General features: G+C 49.1%; 1 protein-coding gene across 1 annotated transcript; it reads left to right on the top strand.

The window, feature by feature from the left end:
- The first annotated feature begins 31 nt into the window (after window positions 1-31).
- On the top strand, window positions 32-15224 carry HEATR6 (HEAT repeat containing 6). Its single transcript, XM_061470717.1, has 21 exons — window positions 32-36; window positions 70-343; window positions 1161-1268; window positions 1700-1840; window positions 2781-2896; window positions 3576-3690; window positions 3942-4043; window positions 4455-4592; window positions 5390-5679; window positions 6066-6243; window positions 6512-6718; window positions 7255-7354; window positions 7597-7955; window positions 8272-8394; window positions 8785-8871; window positions 9793-9927; window positions 11085-11207; window positions 12187-12311; window positions 12977-13073; window positions 13514-13718; window positions 14162-15224. Exons 1-21 carry the CDS (start codon window positions 32-34, stop codon window positions 14746-14748), a joined length of 3615 nt encoding a protein of 1204 aa, XP_061326701.1. The 3' UTR covers window positions 14749-15224.
- Window positions 15225-19642: the final 4418 nt, after the last annotated feature.

Raw genomic sequence — 19642 nt, forward strand, 5'->3', positions numbered from 1 at the left:
GTGTCACTGCGGTGAGGGTGACACCGCCGCGATGGTGTCACTGCAGTGAAGGTGACACCCGGCCCCTAGGCCCCTCCTGCTGCTCCCGCCCGCCCCGGAAGTGCTCCGCGTTGCCATAGCGCCGCCGGCGGGAAGGCGGAAGATGGCGGCGGCCGTGGCCGAGGAGCCGGAGCCGGAGCTGGGCGGCTCCGTCCGCCGGTACCTGGCTCGCCTGGGGGCCCTGCGGCCCGGGCCCGGCGCGGAGCGGCCCGACAGCAGCCGCCGCACCGAGCTCCACCTGCTCTTCGACCAGCTCATCTCCGAGAGCTGCGGCACGGCGCCGGCGGCCGGGCCCAGCCCGCAGGTACCGCGTGGTGGGAGCGGGGCCATCGCGGGGTTCTCCAGCGCCTCCTCCGCTCTCCCCCCTTGCCCAGGACCGTGGACCCCCTCTGCCTCCACCCGGGTTCCCTCCCCTGCCTCCGCAGGCGCTTGTGAGCTCTGCTGCCGGCGTGGGGGGGAGCGGTGGTGGGGATGGAGGGTGGGCACGGTGGGAGATGCTGGTGAGCGCGCAGTGATGGGTCTGTAGGCAGCAGGAGTAAGTAACGGGCAAAGGACTGAGTGATATCATAGTCTGGTATTCAGACGATAAAACATGTCAAGTTTAAAGTGAGCCGTTCAATGCTGAGTGCTGTAGGTACACAGTATTGACACTGCTTTGTTTGGAGCACACTGTACTTCGTTACTGCTCCATAAGCACTGCTGATTTACCCGCTTTTCTTCATTTTATTTCCAGACTAGGATTACTTTGCACTTTGGAATTTATTTCTTTGGAGAGTGGTCTCCCCCTGCCCCTTCCGTGTCTTGATCTAACTCTAGATACTTCTTTTGCTACTATTATCGGCTTGGATTTAACTCCAGTGCCTAAGCTGTGTTGTTTGAGCAGTACTATTGCAATATGAGTCCTGTGTCAGCATCCCCCTGCACAGGGATGAAGGCCTGGTGGTGAATGAGGGGAAGGGAAGCTCACTATCTGGAGTTTCATTCATTTCATTATCCCTGTGTATTGATTCCAGTGGTACCCACACGCAGATCTGGTTGTGCAGGCAGAGCCTCAGCTGACGATGTGGTTTCCGCCCTGGCTTTGTAGTCTCTAAGTAATAAACTGAGGCTTTGTTTTCCAGGATGTCTGTGCTCTGCTTGTCCAAGCCTGTCAGCTGGTTCACCTTGATCAGGAACATCTTGTCAGCAAAGTCTGTCAGCTTATCCATCACTTACTTAACAGGTTTCAGGTATGGAAAGTTTGGCCTTGTCCCTCCTTTCCTTGTGTGCTGCCTCCCAGGGAGACCTCCTGCCTTCTTACAGTGCTGTGGAGCCAACCTACATGCAGAGTTACTTGGATTTTCCCCTGTATTGCATGTTTACTCTTAGCTGAGGTTCTGATCTGTGGCTCTAGCTTGGTTCCCCATGTAAAAACAGCTCTGTCAAACATGATACACCATCAAAAATATCCCGGTTACAGGACACTTGTGTTGGTTTGTCCGTTTGTCCGTTTGTGTTGGCTGATTCTGTGATGCTCTGTAGTTTTAACAGCCAGATCACCCAAGTCTGTAACCAGTGTATCTGAGTATATTAGTATGTACTAATATACTAGTTAATACACACAGTATATTAGCTCCAGCAGTACATAATGATGTTTTCTTGACCTTCTCTGTTCCAACAGGTGCTGGTTGATGAACAGAACTTGAACTTCCTTCTCTCCTATTGCATCTCGGCTCTTAAACAGTGCAGCTCTTGGACACATGTGGAAATTGTGCAAGCCTTGGCAGCTCTTGTCTACAATAATGGACCTAAATGTCAGAAAGTGAGTTTGCAAGCACCCCATTTCTACTTTTATTTATTTTTTCCCTAAAAGAAAGAATAGAAAACTATCATGTTCTCAAATTGCCTTATCTTCATGTTAAGATTAGGTATCATTTAAATAGTGACTGATGGAAGTTGAATTTCAGGTGTGGTAGGTGTATATGCTAATAATAAGGATATAACAAGATCCTTCCCATGCCAAATACCTCTATATCTGCAGGCTGCAGCTATAGGGACCACCTCATACCTGGCTTGAGCCAAAGGCAGTCTATTGAAGAAGTGCACCAGGCTTAGGCTGCAGTCTGACCACCCTGGTATACCTGTGTACTGGGCAGGAAGAACACGGGGAGCTTCAAATTGCACGTTACTCAGCAGTCTCCATTGAGGAGCCTGAAATTTACCCAGTAACCAGATCAGTGGGCTCAAAGCCTTTCCAAAGCGGAGCCTATCAGGTATCAGTCTTGAGGTCTGCATGAAGCTCCTTGTTGCTGCAGTGTGACTGATGGTGCTTGGTATGTTGAATCCTGCCGTCACCAGCTCTTGGCAGCGTGCAGAGCAGTTTCTGCTGCTGGGCTGAAGCACGGGGAGGTGATGGTAGCAGTTTTGGAGCTGCCAGCTTGCGTGGGTTTGTAGCCTATATAACTGCAGCCATTTGGTACAGCAGTTGTTACTAACTTAGCTTTGTGTCTGGGAAGAAAGCATAAACTGGGACTCAGCCTCAACTGTGCTCACACTCAGTAATTTTCAATACAAAATAGGAGAACTTTGGAAATTTATATTTTCATGTAATTTTTGTCTAAACATAATCTGTCTGTGGGATCTGGATCTGCAGCTGACAGCTCTTTTTTTGGTAGCATAGATATCTTTAGCTACCAAACAGAAGAAGCAGGAGGCTGAGGGAAGAGCTCTGATTCCTAACGGCTCCTGGTGGTTTGTTTTAGCATCTCCCGGATTTGCTGGGCAAGGCTGGGCTCTTGGTGCAGCTCAGCGATGCTGCTCAGCCCGACATGGAACTCCGGAGGGCAGCAGTACGCAGCATGGCAAACCTCTGTCTCAGGTGCGTGCGAGCCTTCCAGATGGGGGAGTGGGTGCCCTGGGAGATGCACCTCTGACAGCAAGGACGGCTGCTGTGCTCTGGGCTGGGAACAGCAAATTTAAGTCTAAAAGGGGTATATGCATGAATTTGAGATGTAGAACTTCAGTGCTCCAGGGTCTCTTTGGATAAAATGGTAAACTCTCAGTCTTCCAGATACAGCGACACAGAGATTAGTTTAAGGAAGAAAACAAGTGTAGTTCTTTGTGGTCCCTGCAATGATTCTCTGGGTTAATTTTGCATAAGAAATTGCCAGTTAAAAGCTTTTACAGTGATTGTCAGTTACTCCCTTTTTCTGTTCCACATGTAAATATGCTGATGCCACAGTCATTCTAAGCCCTTTTCAATGCTGGTTTTTGCCTAAAAAGCATTTATAAGCATGAGAGCTTGTTAAGCTGTGCTTGGAGAGTCATTGTAATCAAGAAGCAGGCCACAGAAGCAGCGTAGGTGTAAGACACGCTATGACTGTACTAGCTCTTTGTGCAGAAGGTTTCCTTCTGTTCTTTACAGTGGTAGAGCTGCTCCCTTTGAAAGAGCCACCATCCACCTGAGGCTGTGCTCTTCAGCCTGGCAGAGGGCTTAGGTCTCAGTCTGTGGGATGGATTGTAAACCAACCACTTGTGTCTTCCTGCTTTAATCTCAGCGTGCCTGAACAGCCATACTTGGATGAGTCCTACAGAAGTGTCTGTTTTGAGACTTTCCTAAATGTTCTGCAGTCTTCAAAAACCTCTGATGTAGATGACATCACTTTTTGCATGGTGAGTGTAATTGTCTAGAATACTCTCATTAGGAGATTGTGCTGCTGGAATATTGGAATGTGGAATATGTGACATTTGGAATGTTGTCAACTGAGGTTTTGCTTAAATAGTCTGGGTTTTTAATAAACATAAGTAAGTGTCCCAGTAATTATGTTGAGTTAAACCATAATTCCCCAGAAGGTCACTTGAAAAATGTGAACCTTCAGTGTTTTGGGAAGGAAAAGTGAGTAATTCTGTGTGTTGGTTTTCAGTTACTGCAGAATGCACTGAAAGGTATCCAGTCGCTTCTCAATGGTGGGAAGATGAAACTAATGCAGACTGACCAAATTGGATCTCTTCTTGCAGTATTGAAAGTGAGTACTTCAGTCCACCTTGAGAAGGAGGCAGACTCTGGAAGGTGCATCTTCCAGGTGCTTGTTAAATGGGAAACAATAGAAGACAAGAAGGAGGGAGCAGAGAAGCACGAGCATGGTGGGAATATGTATTGTGGGATATAAAGATGACACTGAGTTTCTCTTACAGCTTCTTAACTGGAGTTCCCACAGAAGAATGTGAGAGAAAGATGGGAGGCTCATTTCTTTGGACCCACTTAAAATCCTTCTAGATATAGTTGAATTTCTGATGTTGCAGTGCTGTTATACAGCACTTAGAGGGGGCAAGGATTACAACCCCAACTGAAAATGGATGAACACCTGAGTAAATACAGAGTAAATCTTTGTGCATCTCAAAGGGAAAGGACCATAATGTTTTTGTTTCTATTCTAGAAATGTATGTTTCATGGACTGCCAGGCCTAAGCATAGAGATGCCAGCAGCCTTGTACCCAGTTCCATTACCTCAGTACGACAAAAGGTTGCCTGCCAAACAGGAACAGTCAGAACCAGCCACCTTTAAGCAGACAGGGGTAAGTTTGAATTACACCGCTTCTGCTGCATGTTCATTGTGCACGTGTTTGTGCAGTTGTGTGTTACCTGACTGATGTTGGTGGCTCTTTGTGTTCTGAGCATCTGATACACTTCTCATTCTTTGCTTTAAAGGTATTGATCATAAATCTCTGCTCCTAGTAAAATTGCTTTGTAAACTCAGATGAGGAGAACACAAATGGCTCTGAGGAGATTGCTTTTCCTGAGCTGAGCTCTGTGCATCAGTTACTCATCTATAGCCAAGAATTCTTGGCCTGCAGACATGGGATTGGTGCGTGCAGACGAGGCAAAGCTTCTTATTTTATAAGTTACATTTTCTCTGTAACACTTGCACAATTGTTTGACTCTTTCCTAGGGGAGTCAAGTTCATCTCGAGACTGATTTCCTCCCCCCGCCCCTTAATCCTTCTACAGGTTATTTTTTAACCCTGTAAACATTTTGGATTACCAATTATCTGAAAGACATGAGAGAAAATAAAGATGTGCAGTCATGTTGACTTGTTTCTTTTCACATGTTAAATGTCTACTGTAAGTCTACAGCAGCATTTACCATTCCTCTTCTTCAATCACTTTTGTGTGAAATAGGGGTTTTAACTGAAAGCTTTCTTGGAAATCTTTTGCTTTACTGATGAAGAGGCCAAACCTTAAATTTTGAGGCTATTCAGATATTAACTGCTTGCTTACACTAAGGTATTCCTATACTGATGTTACTGTTGCTGCTAATAAGCAGAGTTTGCAGACTCTCAGATACTAAAGATGTGGGCTTTGTCTTAAAACAGAACAGAAGAAAGAAGTCCAAAGGGAAACAAAAGAAGGGAGAGTTTGTGGAGGAAGGGAGAGATTCGGGTGATGCAGGAAATGAATCAGCCCTTGGAGCAGACATGATGAAATTGCACTTTGAAAATGTGCAGAAGAATCCTGGTTCAGATCCTCGGAGTCGTGCATCAGATGTTGCAAACGTGCCTGCTGGGAAGGATCACTTGTCTTCACGTTATCCTAGCTGGAAAAGAATCAGCAGCAGTGAGTCGGAATATTCCGATGCTGAAGGTGGAATACAGAGCAAAGTGAGGTGATTGTTGTTGGTGTAAACATAAAGCACAGCAGCAGTGTGCTGCTGTTCGGAACAATTTCAACTCGTGTGTCATGTTAAAACACACCTTCTGTTCCTGCAGACCTGACATGAATTTTACATGGGTGCAGCCTCCCACACTTCCAACAGGGTCCTAGTGCTTTGGTCTTCAAGCTGTTGAGAAAATCAACAGCTTTGATTTATGTGATGATACAAGAAGATAGGAAAGCAGTGATTTGTATTGGTTTGAAAGCAAATTTGTTCTTTCTCTTCCTGTTCTTGGTCTGAAGAATTTCTTATCACATCTGGCCACTAATGCTAGTGAGAGGTTAGGTCCATTACTCTCCTTTGCTGCTATTTCATGAATCTTTTTGTTTGTTTTTAAGATCTTACCAAGCCAATGTTCGTCAGGGGGCTCTGGCCTGTTTCCTCTCTGCTATAAAATCAATAGAAAAAAGAGTTCTTTATGGCTACTGGTCAGCGTTTGTTCCTGATGCTCCTGGTATTGGCAGCCCCCAGTCAGTGTCCTTGATGACTATTGCTTTAAAGGACCCTTCTCCAAAGGTGAGGCAGCTCTGAGTAGAAAAAGCATTGCATTTTTGCCATATTAATCTTGAGTTGTCTTCTCTGGCCTTCAGTAAGTATTTTGGCTACTGTATCTGTGTTGCTGGCTGTATTGGGTAAGGAAACAAAGGATTGGTTGGATTGTGAGATAAAAATAGTTGGAGATGAATTTTCTCTTGTCTGAGAAGGAGACTTCCCTAACTTTTGATGTTCTCCATCAGTTCAAAGGAGGTGTTAAAAGTGGGTAATAAATGTTTTATCATTTCAGACCCGTGCCTGTGCTCTTCAAGTCCTCTCAGCCATCCTGGAAGGCTCCAAGCAGTTCCTTTCTGTTGCCGAAGACGTTAATGACCACAAGAGAGCTTTTACTCCCTTCTCTGTAACTATTGCTTCTAGCATCCGGGAGCTGCACCGCTGTCTGCTGCTGGCCCTGGTGGCAGAATCCTCTTCTCAAACCCTGACACAGATAGTCAAGGTAACTGTACTGTTAGTGTTCCGAATGCTGCCAAGAGATGATACTGGTCTCTTGGATTATGTCTTGAAGAAGGATTGCACAGGAATTACTGTAGGTGTTGAGGACTAAGGTGATGGTGGGAAATAATCTGTTACCATCTCATACGACTTCATCGACTGAGTCTTCCTACACAGCTCTGGGGTTCTTTCCAGCACAATTCTCTTGTTCCTGCATTCCTTTTGTGTAGTTTTTGGGGTTGAGTGAACCTGTAAAATGATTCTCACATTGGCTTTAAAAGTGGAAATTGGCAAAAAAAGCTTTCCATGGGCTACTGAAATTCCTTGGTCTTTATGGCAGGTCACAACAGTTAAATACTTGTTCTTAGGAGCCAAGTCTGTAGCCAGCTTTCAAACAGCAGATAATTGCATTTGGTTTTAGGTGCCCTCAGATAATTAGCTGTCAAAATGACCTAAAATTGCCAGTGTAAAACCAGATGTGTTGGAGGCAAGGCTGACATCGTAACCACTGCTCCATGCATGTTCTTCTGTGTGTTTCAGTGCCTTGCAAATTTGGTTTCAAATGCCCCATACAGCCGTTTAAAACCTGGGTTGCTGACGAGAGTGTGGAACCAGATAAAGCCCTACATTTGCCATAAAGGTTTGTATTCATTTGACTGGAGCCTCTTTGAGCGTGTGATGCCTTCATTGGGCATTGCTTGTTATGAAATAGTTGTGGATTTCCCTCTTTCCCCCTGTGATTCATCAATACATAAACATATACATTTCTACTGAATTACATGTTATGATCTGTCTTGTCCGAAAACTGCTGAAGGATGCTGATGTGTCAGTGAGATGCTAATGGAGTGGCTTTTTCTTCCCCTGCCCTGTTCTTTCTTGCAGATGTTAATGTCCGAGTGTCTAGTCTCACATTATTAGGGGCTATAGTATCTATCCAAGTACCTTTGCCAGAGGTGCAGTTACTTTTGCAGCAGCCCAGTTCTTCAGGGCTAAGTCATAGTGGTAGCACAACCCCTCACCGTTCTAATTCCTCTGAGCAGTGGAGAAAACCCCTCCCCTCAGAAGGGGAGCCTGGGGATACCCCAGCAGGATGCACATCTCCAGAGCCATGCTGGCTGCTCCGTCTCTGTGTGTCCATCATCGTTCTGCCCAGAGAGGATTCCTGTTCTGACAGTGATGCGAACTTCCCATCGTTTTCCAGCGTTTATGAACCATGTCCCCTTCGACTGGAAGCCTTACAGGTGGGGAGATACTGAATGTGTTGCTCTACGGGCACTCTTGCTTGGTTTTTTAGCTACAGGAGACCTCACTTACAGTAAATAATTCATTGTGTTGCTACCTGATAGTGCTTTTGTGGCTGGTTTTGAACAAGGTAATGAACAGGAAGGTTTTGAATGAGCTCTGGTATTCTAGAAGTTGTACTGCAAGGTACATCAGAGTTTAGTATGTGGTTCCAGTGCTGATTTGCACATGAGCATCCTCTCTGTGTGTACTTGGGGTATTTTGGTTTAATAAAAGGAAAAAAGGGTGAATGGATTTTCTTTTGTTTGTGTTTAGGTGTTGGCCCTGCTTGTGAAAGGCCATTTTCCTATGGCTCAGAGCTATTTCCTAGAGCTTGGAGAAGTGGCTTGCAGATGCATGGAAGAAATGGATCCATCCGTTCAGCTTCATGGAGCCAAAGTAAGAGCATGAGGAGTGTTGCTTCACTGAGTCAATTTTATCTATTAGTGTGCTTTGCAAATACAGATGAGTAGTGATGGATATTCAGAGCACGTGCGAGTTAGCATCTGCCGGTGCAGGAGCTGTGTTCTGTCACCCAGAGGACAGCTCGGAGGACATTTCCTCTTTGTATGGCAATTTGTTATGCTGTCCTAGCTGATGACTTGATGTAAGAAAGGCTTTTCCTCTAATTTCTTCACTAGCAGGGGCAGAATAGAGTCCAAACCAATACTGAATCCTTCCGTTTTGTTCCCTGGGTAAATAATTACAGTCCTAGGTAAAGGTTGCTATGGTTCCATAGAACTTGAGGCTTCCCTGATGAAGACCCAGTTGCCTTTTGTTTCCTTGCAGCTCCTGGAGGAGCTGGGCACAGGTGTACTGCAGCAGTACAAACCCGATTCAGCCATCAGCCCTGATCAGAGAGTACCGGTCAGCACGGTAAGCGTGTGGGCTCCCTCTGAGATTCCACTTCACTGAGCTTCCTCTCTTGAGTGCTCTGCAAAGCCACTGGCATGGATAAATAAATCAATTGCAGGAAAGCACAAAGGGACTCGATGCCCTGTGGCTTTATAGGCGCTGATATGGAGAATTTTGGTAGACTTCCTTTATTGTTCTGTTTGTGTCTGTAGGCAGGTGGGGGGGGGGGGGGGATTGTTTTATGTGATGTTAACACTGCCTCTCTGCCTTTCCTCATTCCTCCTCTTCCCACCTCATCTAAGTCAGAAAGGTGGAAGAACAGAGTCTGGTGAATTTGCATTGTTACAAGAGCCAGCCTGCATGTTCTGGCTGCTCACGAGTGCAGAAGGACCACAATGCATGTGATTTCAGGAAAGGTCACTGTTTGAGGCTGGCTGTTGGACAGGTTTGTGGAAGCTGGGGCACTGGCATTCTGGTAGTAACTTCGGCCTGTTTAAGTCTTGCTTCTGTGAACAGAAGCCAAGTTTAAAAGCTTCCTTGGCCTATGCTAAGTATTGAGCTGGTCACCAGTGACCTTACAAGATAGGAAACATGTCCAGTAGCACCAGGTTCCTGTTACTTGATGTGAATGCAAATTGTCAAGCACATTAATTGGATTCAAGAAGGGGGTTGTAATCCTACCTAATGCAAGCTAATCCAAGTGTATATGGCCTTGAGAAGGAAAGAAACAGAACTCAGTGAGTAAGTACTTGATAGCAGTACTAAAATGTTTCTGAATGCCAAGTAGCTTAGGCTTGCAAAGAGTTGCAGTCACTTCCATGTGTGATTATGCTACCTGCTGTAAGGATGTCTTAAAGATGATCATAGCAAAAGACAACCTGTTGTAGGACTCAGGTATAATTGCTGAGTTTCAGTAAATAAACCTGGCTGCTGCTTCTGTAGGTTGTAACTTTCTGGACCATGATGTTGAATGGCCCTTTGCCTGGCACTCTTCAGAGCTCTCCCCATCCGACTCTGCAGACAAGCGCCTGTGATGCCCTGTCCTCTATCTTGCCTGAAGCTTTCAGCAGACTGAAGGTAAGAGCACTCCTTTAAGGTGGCATTTTTAAACCCACTGAGGTTTTGATCTTGTCTACCAGATTGCAGCAGTGTAAAGCCTCTTAAAGCTTAAAATGAGAGGGTGGAGAAACCTCCCAGATTTTTCATAAGCATTCTGAACAGGTTGTGACCATTGAAGACTGGAAAAGGCAATGTTGGGAGTTATTAATCTGCCAAAACAATTAAACTGTGGGTCACAGAAGCTGTTTGGCCCTGCTATGAATACTTGGCCTTGTCAGTGATGCAGGGGAGATGGAGAGCAAGGATTTCATTGCTTGAGGGAGGGGTGAAGGGTTGTTATTTTGCTGGTGAAATCTTTTGAAGACACAGCTGAGCTAACAGCCACGGACTGATGGTGGTCACCAGTTCACATGCATGGCTTTTCTCTTGGCTGGCTTTTAAAACACTGAACTGTGGCGATTGCCCTGGCAGAAGCAAACAAATATGTTGGCCTGACTCTCCTTTTGCAACATAAAATACGCTTTTAAACATGAAAGCCTTGGCAGTGTATCACCCCTGCATTGTGCCTCTCCTTTTATGTCACTGTGCCCTTCTTGATGGGAGTACTCTGCCAGGTCTCATTTGCCCAGGAATTGCTAGTACAGCAGTATCTCTGGAATTCTCCGTCCGGTTTCTCCAAGCACAGCATGTACTTCATCACCCTGTACTTTGATCCCATACACTCTCTTGTCCCTGTGGGGTCAAGTCAGTGCCCACTCTGACCCTTTGCTCCGATGAAACCAAGATCTTTGTCATGGATTGGTAAACTGACAATCTGTCCGGGATGAACTTAATCTGCCTGGCTGTCCTTGTTAATGGAGGGGAAAGAGTGAAGTAAGACAGGAAAAACCAACTGATCCAGTGGTTTTACCTCTGCTGGGCCGTGCTGTCTGCATTTGGATGATAGTTAATATTTTGGTTTCCTTTGTAGTCTTACCTAAGAGCAACAAGATCTTGTTTGCTGGAAGCATTCCCATTTCCTGTGTGGCATCCTGAAACGCCACACAATTTACTTTAAAGATTATGCTCTGAATGGTAGTTTGTATAGGTTCCACATATGAGGGGTTTTCAATTGTCTTAGTGGGACAGAGATCTTTTCAGTTTCTCCCTATTGCCATGACTGGTTTTCGTTGCAGAATGACCAGCAGATCCTGTGTGTCACTCTGCTCCTTGGCCTGAACCACAGTGAGAACCCACTGGTAAAAGCTGCTGCCGCACGTGCGCTTGGAGTCTACATCCTCTTCTCTTGCCTCAGGCAGGTCAGAACTGCCCTGTTTTTCTTATTTTGAGCCATTTCATAATGGGTTTGGTGAAGCATAAGATGTGGGACATGAGTTCTTTTGGAATGAGTTGGCCTTCCTACTTGCTTTTGGTCTGCAGTGTGTATGTAGCTCTTCCTTATTGTCTCTACACCTGGTCTTGCCTCTTATGTGGTGAACAGAACCAGTGCAAGTTTAAATGAGATGAAACAGAAGCTAAAGTGCCTCATAAGTGAGAGCAAAAGAAGGGAAGCCAGGGTCTTCCCTGAGCTCCTGGGGGCAGAAGTGGGGGGCCAGGCTGGCACAAAGGAGCTGCAAGAAATGAGGTGAAGCTGTGAAGGCAGAGCAGGGGTACAGCGTGTTTTTAATGTGGAGGCTTCAGCTTTGCTTCCAAGCTCAGAAGTAAAGCTTATCAAGAGAAAAATGCTGGATGGTTTCCATAGGAAAAATTGGTCTTGGCTTGGCTGAGCTGGGAGACTCTGGAGTTTTTGCAGCGTGGCCTGAACTCAGTGATTGTAATAATTGTGCAATAGCTGATGCTGAGATTTGATTCCAAAAGACTTTGAAAGCAAACTCTTTTCCATAGGCAGGGGAATGAAAATGAAACGTAATGGCCATAGAAGAGAAGATTAAACAGGCAGCTCAACAGGGAGCTTGGAGAAGGAATTACTTCAAGTGGGATTTGATGAGAGTAAGATTGGCAGTCCAGGAAATTATGTTAAATCCAAAGTAACTAAAGCACTAATAAAATGAAATAATACATTGAAACCTTTCAGCAACAGCCACTCAAGGGAGTGGTGAACTTGATCACTGTTAATTTAAGATCAAACCAAGCTGTACAAACATACTGAGTATATGAATGGAGCTGGTCTCTGTGCAGGTATCGTTTCCCCTGGGAAGGCCAGAATGAATGTGTTACTAAGGAAATCACCTGAGTCTTTAAAGCTTCCTGACTTTGCAGCACTTCTTGCTTTCATAGGACGTGATGTTTGTGGCAGACACAGCAAATGCTATTCTGGATTCCCTCCATGACAAGTCTCCGAACGTCCGTGCCAAAGCAGCGTGGTCCTTGGGCAATCTTACAGACACCCTGATCATCAACATGTACGTAAGTGGCCTGGGCCTCTGGAAGTCCTCTCCCTGCCCCTACTCCTGCAGCATCACACAGAGGACACTAATCTACTTAGTGTCAAAACCCCCTCAAATTTGGCTTAGATGCTTCTCTTTAACCACTCAGCCTGTGTGTCTGTGACCCTGTTACAAGAATCTGGTGTCCATCTGAGGGTTGAGTTCTAAACTGCTTGGGTTCAGCTCTTCCTACTTGTTAGTCTGGAGTATATTCCAAGTTTACTTTTCAGTTTTCTATTGCCTGTGTGTTGCTTTGTGTAATTGAGTTTTCCTGGTTACTTTCAGCATAACACAGGAGGAAAATTAATAAATAGTTAACACTTCCTCAAGCCAAGGACTGACCTACTGTTACATTTTTAACAGGAGGAATAGTTATCATATATTCCTGCTGCAGAATTGCCTCTGAGCAATTCGTTGCCCTCTGTTTTTTATTACAGACTTAATGCATTGCTAACTGGCTTACTTGCATTGATAGTTTGGTTTTAAATTAATAAACATAGTGGTCACATGTAGTAAGGTCTGCCTTACATATTAGCCCTCTAAAGAGTGAAGGTTGTTCATACGCCTCTCTAAAGGATTGTATCCCATCTTTGGGGATGGATCATCCGAGCTGGCCTTTCACTGTGTGATTCTCCTGCCAGGGAAACGATGGGACAAAGTTTTCATGAGGAATTTTCTGATCTCCTCCTGTTGAAAATGTTACGCTCTGCAACTGAAGCATCCAAAGACAGAGACAAGGTACGAGTGAGGGGAGGGAGGGTGGAGTTGTGTCATGGTGTGGTTAACTCTTGCATTGTTCTTACAAGGAAGAAAAGGAGGGGGGGAGATGTCACCGGTTACTTTGGGGTGTTTTGCCCCAGCGATGGGGAGCTGCAGCTCAGCATCCTCTCCTGAGGGCTCATGCTTGGAGGTTTCCTGTTTGACTTGCAGGGCAGTTGATTGTGCTTTTCCCCAGTGCAGGAGCGGGTTGGTCTGCCTCTTTTTCAGGGTGACCATTTGCACAGAACAGTCTTTCTGGTGGCATTTAAGAGCTTGCCATCTGATAAGACACCAAATCTGCTTCCAGACAGGCTCCTGGTTTGGTTCTGAGCATGATTTCACAGCAGGCTTGACAAAAGCTTTGCCTATAAGCTGAAAGCCAGCATGGTTTGGGGTTTTTCTGTGTATGTGTGTTCCAGGTAAAGAGCAATGCAGTCCGGGCCCTTGGGAATGTGCTTCATTTCCTTCAGCCCTATCACATAGCAAACCCCAGGTTCAGGGAAGCCATCGAGGAATCTCTGCAGGCCCTCATTTCCACTGTTCAGAGTGAGGCCACTATGAAGGTGCGCTGGAATGCTTGCTACGCCCTGGGGAATGTGTTTAAGAACCCTGCCTTGCCACTCGGTGAGTAACTTGTCCCCCTGGCTCTGGATTTGCACAGCAAGTTGTGGTCTTGAGAAGAAGGGCTCTGTTACAGACGTGTTGGGGAAGAGGGGGAAAGCAAACTGAGCAGAACCTTGTTGTCAGAGCATTCCTGCCAGGGAAATAGGCTCAGATCCTGCAAATGTTAATACAGGCACCAGTGTGCTATATTCAGTTGGATCTGCCATGTTAGAAGAGAGTATGAGGATGGGATTATAGCTGTGAATAGATGCAAAATGTCACTTTTCCTTTTAAAAACCAGTTAATCTTCTGAAGCTTTGTAAATAATTTTTCATTTCATACCCCCTGGTTCTCTCATTTACACCAGAATAAATACAGTAAATGTAAACCCATTCAATATTCAGGAGGTGGATTTATGGTTTTATGTATTTTGACTGGAATGGGTTTGGTTTGGGGTTTTATAGGAGAGGCTCCTTGGACCGCCCAAGCCTACAGTGCCCTTTCCTCAGTGGTGAAGTCCTGCAAGAACTTTAAAGTCCGGATCAAGTCAGCCATGGCCCTCTCCGTCCCAAGCAGGAGGGAATGCTACGGCTCCACCGAGCAGTTCTGCCACATCTGGAGTGCCTTGGTGGTCGCCCTGCAGAAGAGTGAAGACACCGAGGACTTCCTGGAGTTCAAGTACAGTGCCAGCCTCAGGACACAGATCTGCCAGGCTCTGCTCCATTTGTTGAGTCTGGCAAAGAGCACGGACCTGCCTCTCATTTGGGAAACCATAACAGAGAACAGGGATGCAATCAAGTCCTATGTCTTGCAGTATCTGAAATCTGGTGCTGAAGAAAACGAAGCAGGAACCCACACGGACTTGGGTGAGAGGGAGGGAGTGTTAAGAGGAGCTATTGAACATCTTGGTGGGTTGGAGAAGCAGCTGCAGGGCAAGGCTAGGGTAAGAGTGTCTGTTTATCTGCAGGATATCCTAACAAACCACGCCAGTGCTGCTGAATTACGAGGCTTAGAAACGCCTCTTTTGGTGACCAACAGCCTCCACTTCTGAGTGGGCACAGAGGAGAACCCACTGCTCTCACATGGGCCATCCGGAAGGAACGCTTCCTCTAGCTGGTGTTAAACAGTTGGTTTCATACTTCCTGAAGTCATTCATAAACCTGACAGACAAGATCTGGAGAATTTAATATTATTATTTTTCATTTCTGTGTTTAATGAACCCTTGAGTTGTCCTCCCCTGGTTCTGCTTGCACATTACCCATGTCCTGGGTTCAGCTGTAACAGCTATTTTAATCCTTACTCGTAGTTGGTGCAGTTCTGTTACAGCATTACCCTTGGAAAACAAACACCTTCTCCTCCTTGGTGTGTTTTATGAAACCAGCCTGTTCTCTCAGCTTATCTGGAAGCATTGGGTTACTCTGGCTGCCGTATTCAAAATCACGGTTGTAAAGGAAGGGCCTGGAAGAATTTTGTTTTTCTGAGCACTGCAAATGTTGTGTTCCTGCAATAAACCCCAAACTGCCAATATTTGAATAATTCCTTAGAGCAAACACACTTTGCCTTTACCCGTCTGCCTTCCCTGGGTCTTACACCTGGCCTGTGCCTCCCTCCTGCCTTCCCAAACCTGGAAGTTCCTTAGGTTGTTTAAGCCAGAAAATCCAAAGGGAGTCCTCCAAGGCTGGAATTGTACCTCTTGAAGCAGTGCTACCCCTGGGTGGAAGTGCAATGATGTCCTAAAACGCATGTGGCTTTGTTTCTGCAGCTCTGTCCCCTTCCCATTCCCTGCTCTGTTTGCTGTGTGCTTACTGTGCTGATAGCTGCAGGAGGACAGAGCTCTCTGATGTTGCTGGGGACAAATCGATGCCTCCAGGAATGAGCCAGGGCCCTGGGAGTTAAGTGCCTGCTCTCCTAACCCCTGGGTGGATGTTTGAACAGAGCTCAGAGCAAGCCCTGCCTGTTGTAAAAGCTCTTTGGGATACAGAATTCATCTGCTTTGTTCTTCCATCCACGCCGCTGGTTTCAGTGGGCCTCAAGTGGCGTGGGTATCCGAAACCCCTTCGCAGGGATGGAGTCTTCATTGATGCAGGTATGGAGCCACTTCCCTGGCACGAGTGACTTCTGCTGCAGCAAGGAACAGCTCTGCCAGTGTCAGGTGTGCAGCACTGTGGAATGCTGAGCTGCTGCCTGGGACAGAGGTTGGAAAAGAGGGGTAGAGCTGAGCACCACCACTGCCCTCACTGGTCCCTAGTGGGGCTCTTGGCTTAGGAGCGGCCTGGCTCTGCATCAAGTTCCAGATGCCACTTGAGCTGACACTTGCTCCTTTTCTCTGCCTGCTGCAGTTGTAGCTGTGCCCATCTTTGAGTTCCCACCATCTGGACCAGGCTCTGTGTCACAGCTGTGTTCAGCCTCTAGCAGAGACGTGTCCCATTGCCACTGAAACCACAGTTGTGGTTGTGCACACCATCGGCTGCTCCCTTCTGTCCCGTTTCCCTAGGGATGCTCATAGACTCTGGCACCACTGTGACCTGTTGCCAACTTCACTAAAGACTGACACACCAGTTTAGGTAGAGTCTGGATTTTGTGGTCTCATCCCACATGCTCATTACCTCCTGTGAAGAGGATGGGTCTTACACTGATGCCAGTGTTCATCCTCCTGTATAGGAATATCCTTTTCCAAGCTTTTGGACACCCTTAGCTGACTCTCTGGGTTAAAACCAGTGTGTGCACAGGGGAAAGCAGAGGGGCAGGAGCTGGTTTTTGCCCTGGCTGGTGGAACCAACTCCATTCACCACCTCCTAGACACACGTTCTAAGAGAGCAAAGGGGCAGCTGAGCAGATTCAGGCCTAATTTCTGGGTTGTTCATGGGGGTCAGCTGTGCCCAGCCCCGGGGGCTATTTCTGCTGCTGGTGGTCGGTCCTGGGTGTAGTTGTGATGGTGCTGGAGCTGAGCTGGGTTCTCCTGCCTCATAGTCAGGTCAGTGATGGTTTCATGTGTCCGATGCTTGGTTGTGGAGCAGCGTGGGCTGCATGTGCCCTGTGCCATCTGCTTGCTGCCACTGAGAGCAGTGGGGCTGGACGCAGGCTCTGGACACTCCACTGGTGAAGCACGAGGTACTTGGGGCCGGCAGCACCTTCCCCACCCGGGCCAAGGTTTTATTGTCCTGCCTCTTTATTGTTGTGTTTACAAGGCAGGCCCTTTATGGGGTTTCCTATGAATAGTTTCAAGGAGAAGGTAATTACCTTATCAGAGGCAGGGTGATTTATGGCCGAGGTGGCGAGGGGACACGCAAGCTCCCCATCGGCTCCGTTTGAAAGACAATCCTCCTGTTCTTCCGCAGGGTCACTGGGTGGGGGAAAACAAAAGGGCTTTAGTGCCCGGTCCCAGCCCCGGGATGTCTCCTGCGGCCGAGCCCAGAGGGAACCTTTCCCTGTGCCCGGCGCGGTCCCTGGGGCTGCCCATGGTGATGGGTTCAAAGCTCGGGGGTTGTGGCTGGGGTTGTAAAGTCCTCCTTGTGGGATTGTGTGCCTGGAGGCCGGACCGGGCTCTGTGTGCGGAGAGGGTTTGGTGACCGAAGCACTGGGTTTTGTTGGGTGGCCACAGACCTGGCTTGCAGAAGCTGAGGGACCCGTTACCCCTCTCCCCTTGCCTTCGTGTAGTGATTTGTATTTCGGTGCTTGCTTTCCCTTCCTCCAAGTCACTGCCTCTTTATGGGCTCTGAGCAGAGGCAACGATTCACCTGCTGCCCCGTGGGTTTTGCACTCTGAGCAACCTGATGCAGCTGAGGGAACGGGAAGGAAAAGGGAAAGGGCAATGGAAGGGAAGGAAAGCCAAGGGGCAGCAACTCACCTGGGTTTGTGTGCTTCTTGCACTCTGAGCATCCTGGTGCATCCATTCCAGCAGCGGAGGGAACGGAGATGGAAGCGGAGAGGGAGGGAAGGGACAATTCACCTGATTTCACCTGATTTTGGACTCTGAACATCCCGATGCAGCCAAGTGCGGGAGAAAGGGAAGTGAAAGGAGAAGGGGAAGACGAAAGGGAAGGGGTCGCTGGCCCCGCAGCTGCCCCGGCCGCCGGGCCACGAGGTGGCGCCACGTCCCTGGCCACCACCCGTCCCGATCGCGGGTCCGGCCCCGGGAGGCCCCCGGTGAAGGATGCGGGGGGTCCCGGCCCATAGCGCACAATGGGGTGCGGTGGAGGGGGGGGAGCTGCCCTGGAGCAGCGGGACCCGGACGGGGCAGCCGCGTGTTCCTGTGTGTGAGAACCGGAGCGCGGGTGGGACGGTGGGGTCCTGCTGCTCCCCCCCAAGCAAGGGGAAGGGGGAACCTCACCTGCCCCCCCCCCCCCGCCCCATGGGACCGGGATTGAGCTCTATGGGGCGCGCATCAGTGCGTGAGCAATGGGGTGGCGAAGGCAGGGGTGACTTCCAGTGGCGGGGTCAGCGGGGAGCGGCTGATGCTGGGCTCCCGCCTGCCGCCCCTCCGGTAACAAATGGCTCCGCGCTATCTCGGGCCGCCCCGCCGCTAGCGCGGTGGTTTTGATCCTGTCCGCTTCCCTTTGCTCCCTTCCCTCCCTGCGCTCCTCCCGCGGCTGCCCTGGGGTCGCCGCTGATGGATGGTCCCCGGCAGCGCCCGCATGGCTCTGCTCGGGTCTCATCTGCCCCTTGCGCCAGCCCCTGCTCCGAGGGGATGCTCTGCCCAGGGCTGGGAACCCCTCGTAGGGAGGGTAACAGCGGGAAGCCGCTCATAGGAAACCGCGGGGCACCACACGAGCAGCCCCCGGTGGCGATGGGATGGTGCTGGTAAAGGGGCTTGGAGAGCCCCGGGGAGCAATAGCATCCCTGGGGTTGTGTCACCCATGGGAAACGAGCCTGTGCTGCCCGGGGGGGGCTGCAGCTCCCCGGGGGCCCAGACTGGTGTTCAGTCTAGACGTGCTGGTATGTCTCGGTTTCCTTGATGGCCCAGCAGCCAGGCACGGGCACGCTCCACGCTGGCACCCTAGGGGCTTCCCGCAGGGCACGGGGGGCACGAATACACCCAAATGCTTGCTCCAGGCTCCCGGGGCGGCCCCAGGAGCGTTTGCCCTGGAACGGGAGGGAAAACTATGCGAAACCTGGAATTTCCTCGTAAAATCAGGGGCAGAACTTGCCGCATCTTGCCCTGCGGAGGGCTTGCGTGAAAGCCTTGATCCCACACCTCCCGCTGCCCCCGTGCGCGGCAGGGCTGGGCCGGGGCAATGCGTTTGGGGGTTCAGCAGGGCTCAGCCCCTTCCTCGCCGCGCAGGGGTGATGCTGTCCCCATCCCTCCCTGTGCCACCCATCCCGCGGGACCCCGGGGACCGATGGGGTGGACAAAAGGTGGCTTTCAGGGCGCCGCCGTGCTCGGGCACGCTCCGGGATGTGTGAAATTCGGCTTTGGCCCAGCTCCTTCCTGGAGCGGAACTGTTCCCAGCGAAACCCGGCCCCGCCACCCACCCCTAATGGCTTTTCTCTGTGCGCCTGCATTAATGACCGCGAGGCCCGGCCTCGTCGGGGGGAAGCCATGCAAGTAATTGCCTGCATGTTTAATTCGGGGTTATGATAGGGGAAGCGCAGTCACACGGCGGCCGCCCGGGCTCCGCACCATTGACTCCTGCAATTTGCTGCCTGGGTCCTGCCCTCCCGGCTCCCCCCACGGCTCAGAGGGGACCCCAATAGGGGCCGGACCCTCCCATGGAGGGCACCCAGTGGAGAAACGCGTTGGGGATGGAGGGTCCCACCGGGAGCAGGCAGCAGGGGTTGGGGTCGCCGTGCCCATGGGGGGGGACCCTTGCGGTGGTTGTGAAGCTGTTTGCAACCTCCAGCAGCGTTTGTGGCCTCCAAACCCCCTCTTCCACTCACACCCGGTTGCCTATGAGGAGTTGGGGTTTGGTCTTTTTCCATTACGGCAAAATGGCAGAGGTGGCCCC

This window comes from Pezoporus flaviventris, unplaced genomic scaffold (assembly GCF_033815535.1).
Source record: "Pezoporus flaviventris isolate CSIRO_AGI_PZ_B2104156 unplaced genomic scaffold, CSIRO_AGI_Pfla_v1 ptg000063l, whole genome shotgun sequence".
In the NCBI taxonomy this organism is placed as follows: domain Eukaryota; kingdom Metazoa; phylum Chordata; class Aves; order Psittaciformes; family Psittacidae; genus Pezoporus; species Pezoporus flaviventris.

Bases quoted from the DNA above. Each gene is read 5' to 3' on its own strand.
- HEATR6 (XM_061470717.1), top strand. The intron at 3,691-3,941 runs GTGAGTGTAATT...GTTGGTTTTCAG, and splicing joins ATGACATCACTTTTTGCATG to TTACTGCAGAATGCACTGAA. The intron at 8,395-8,784 runs GTAAGAGCATGA...GTTTCCTTGCAG, and splicing joins TTCAGCTTCATGGAGCCAAA to CTCCTGGAGGAGCTGGGCAC.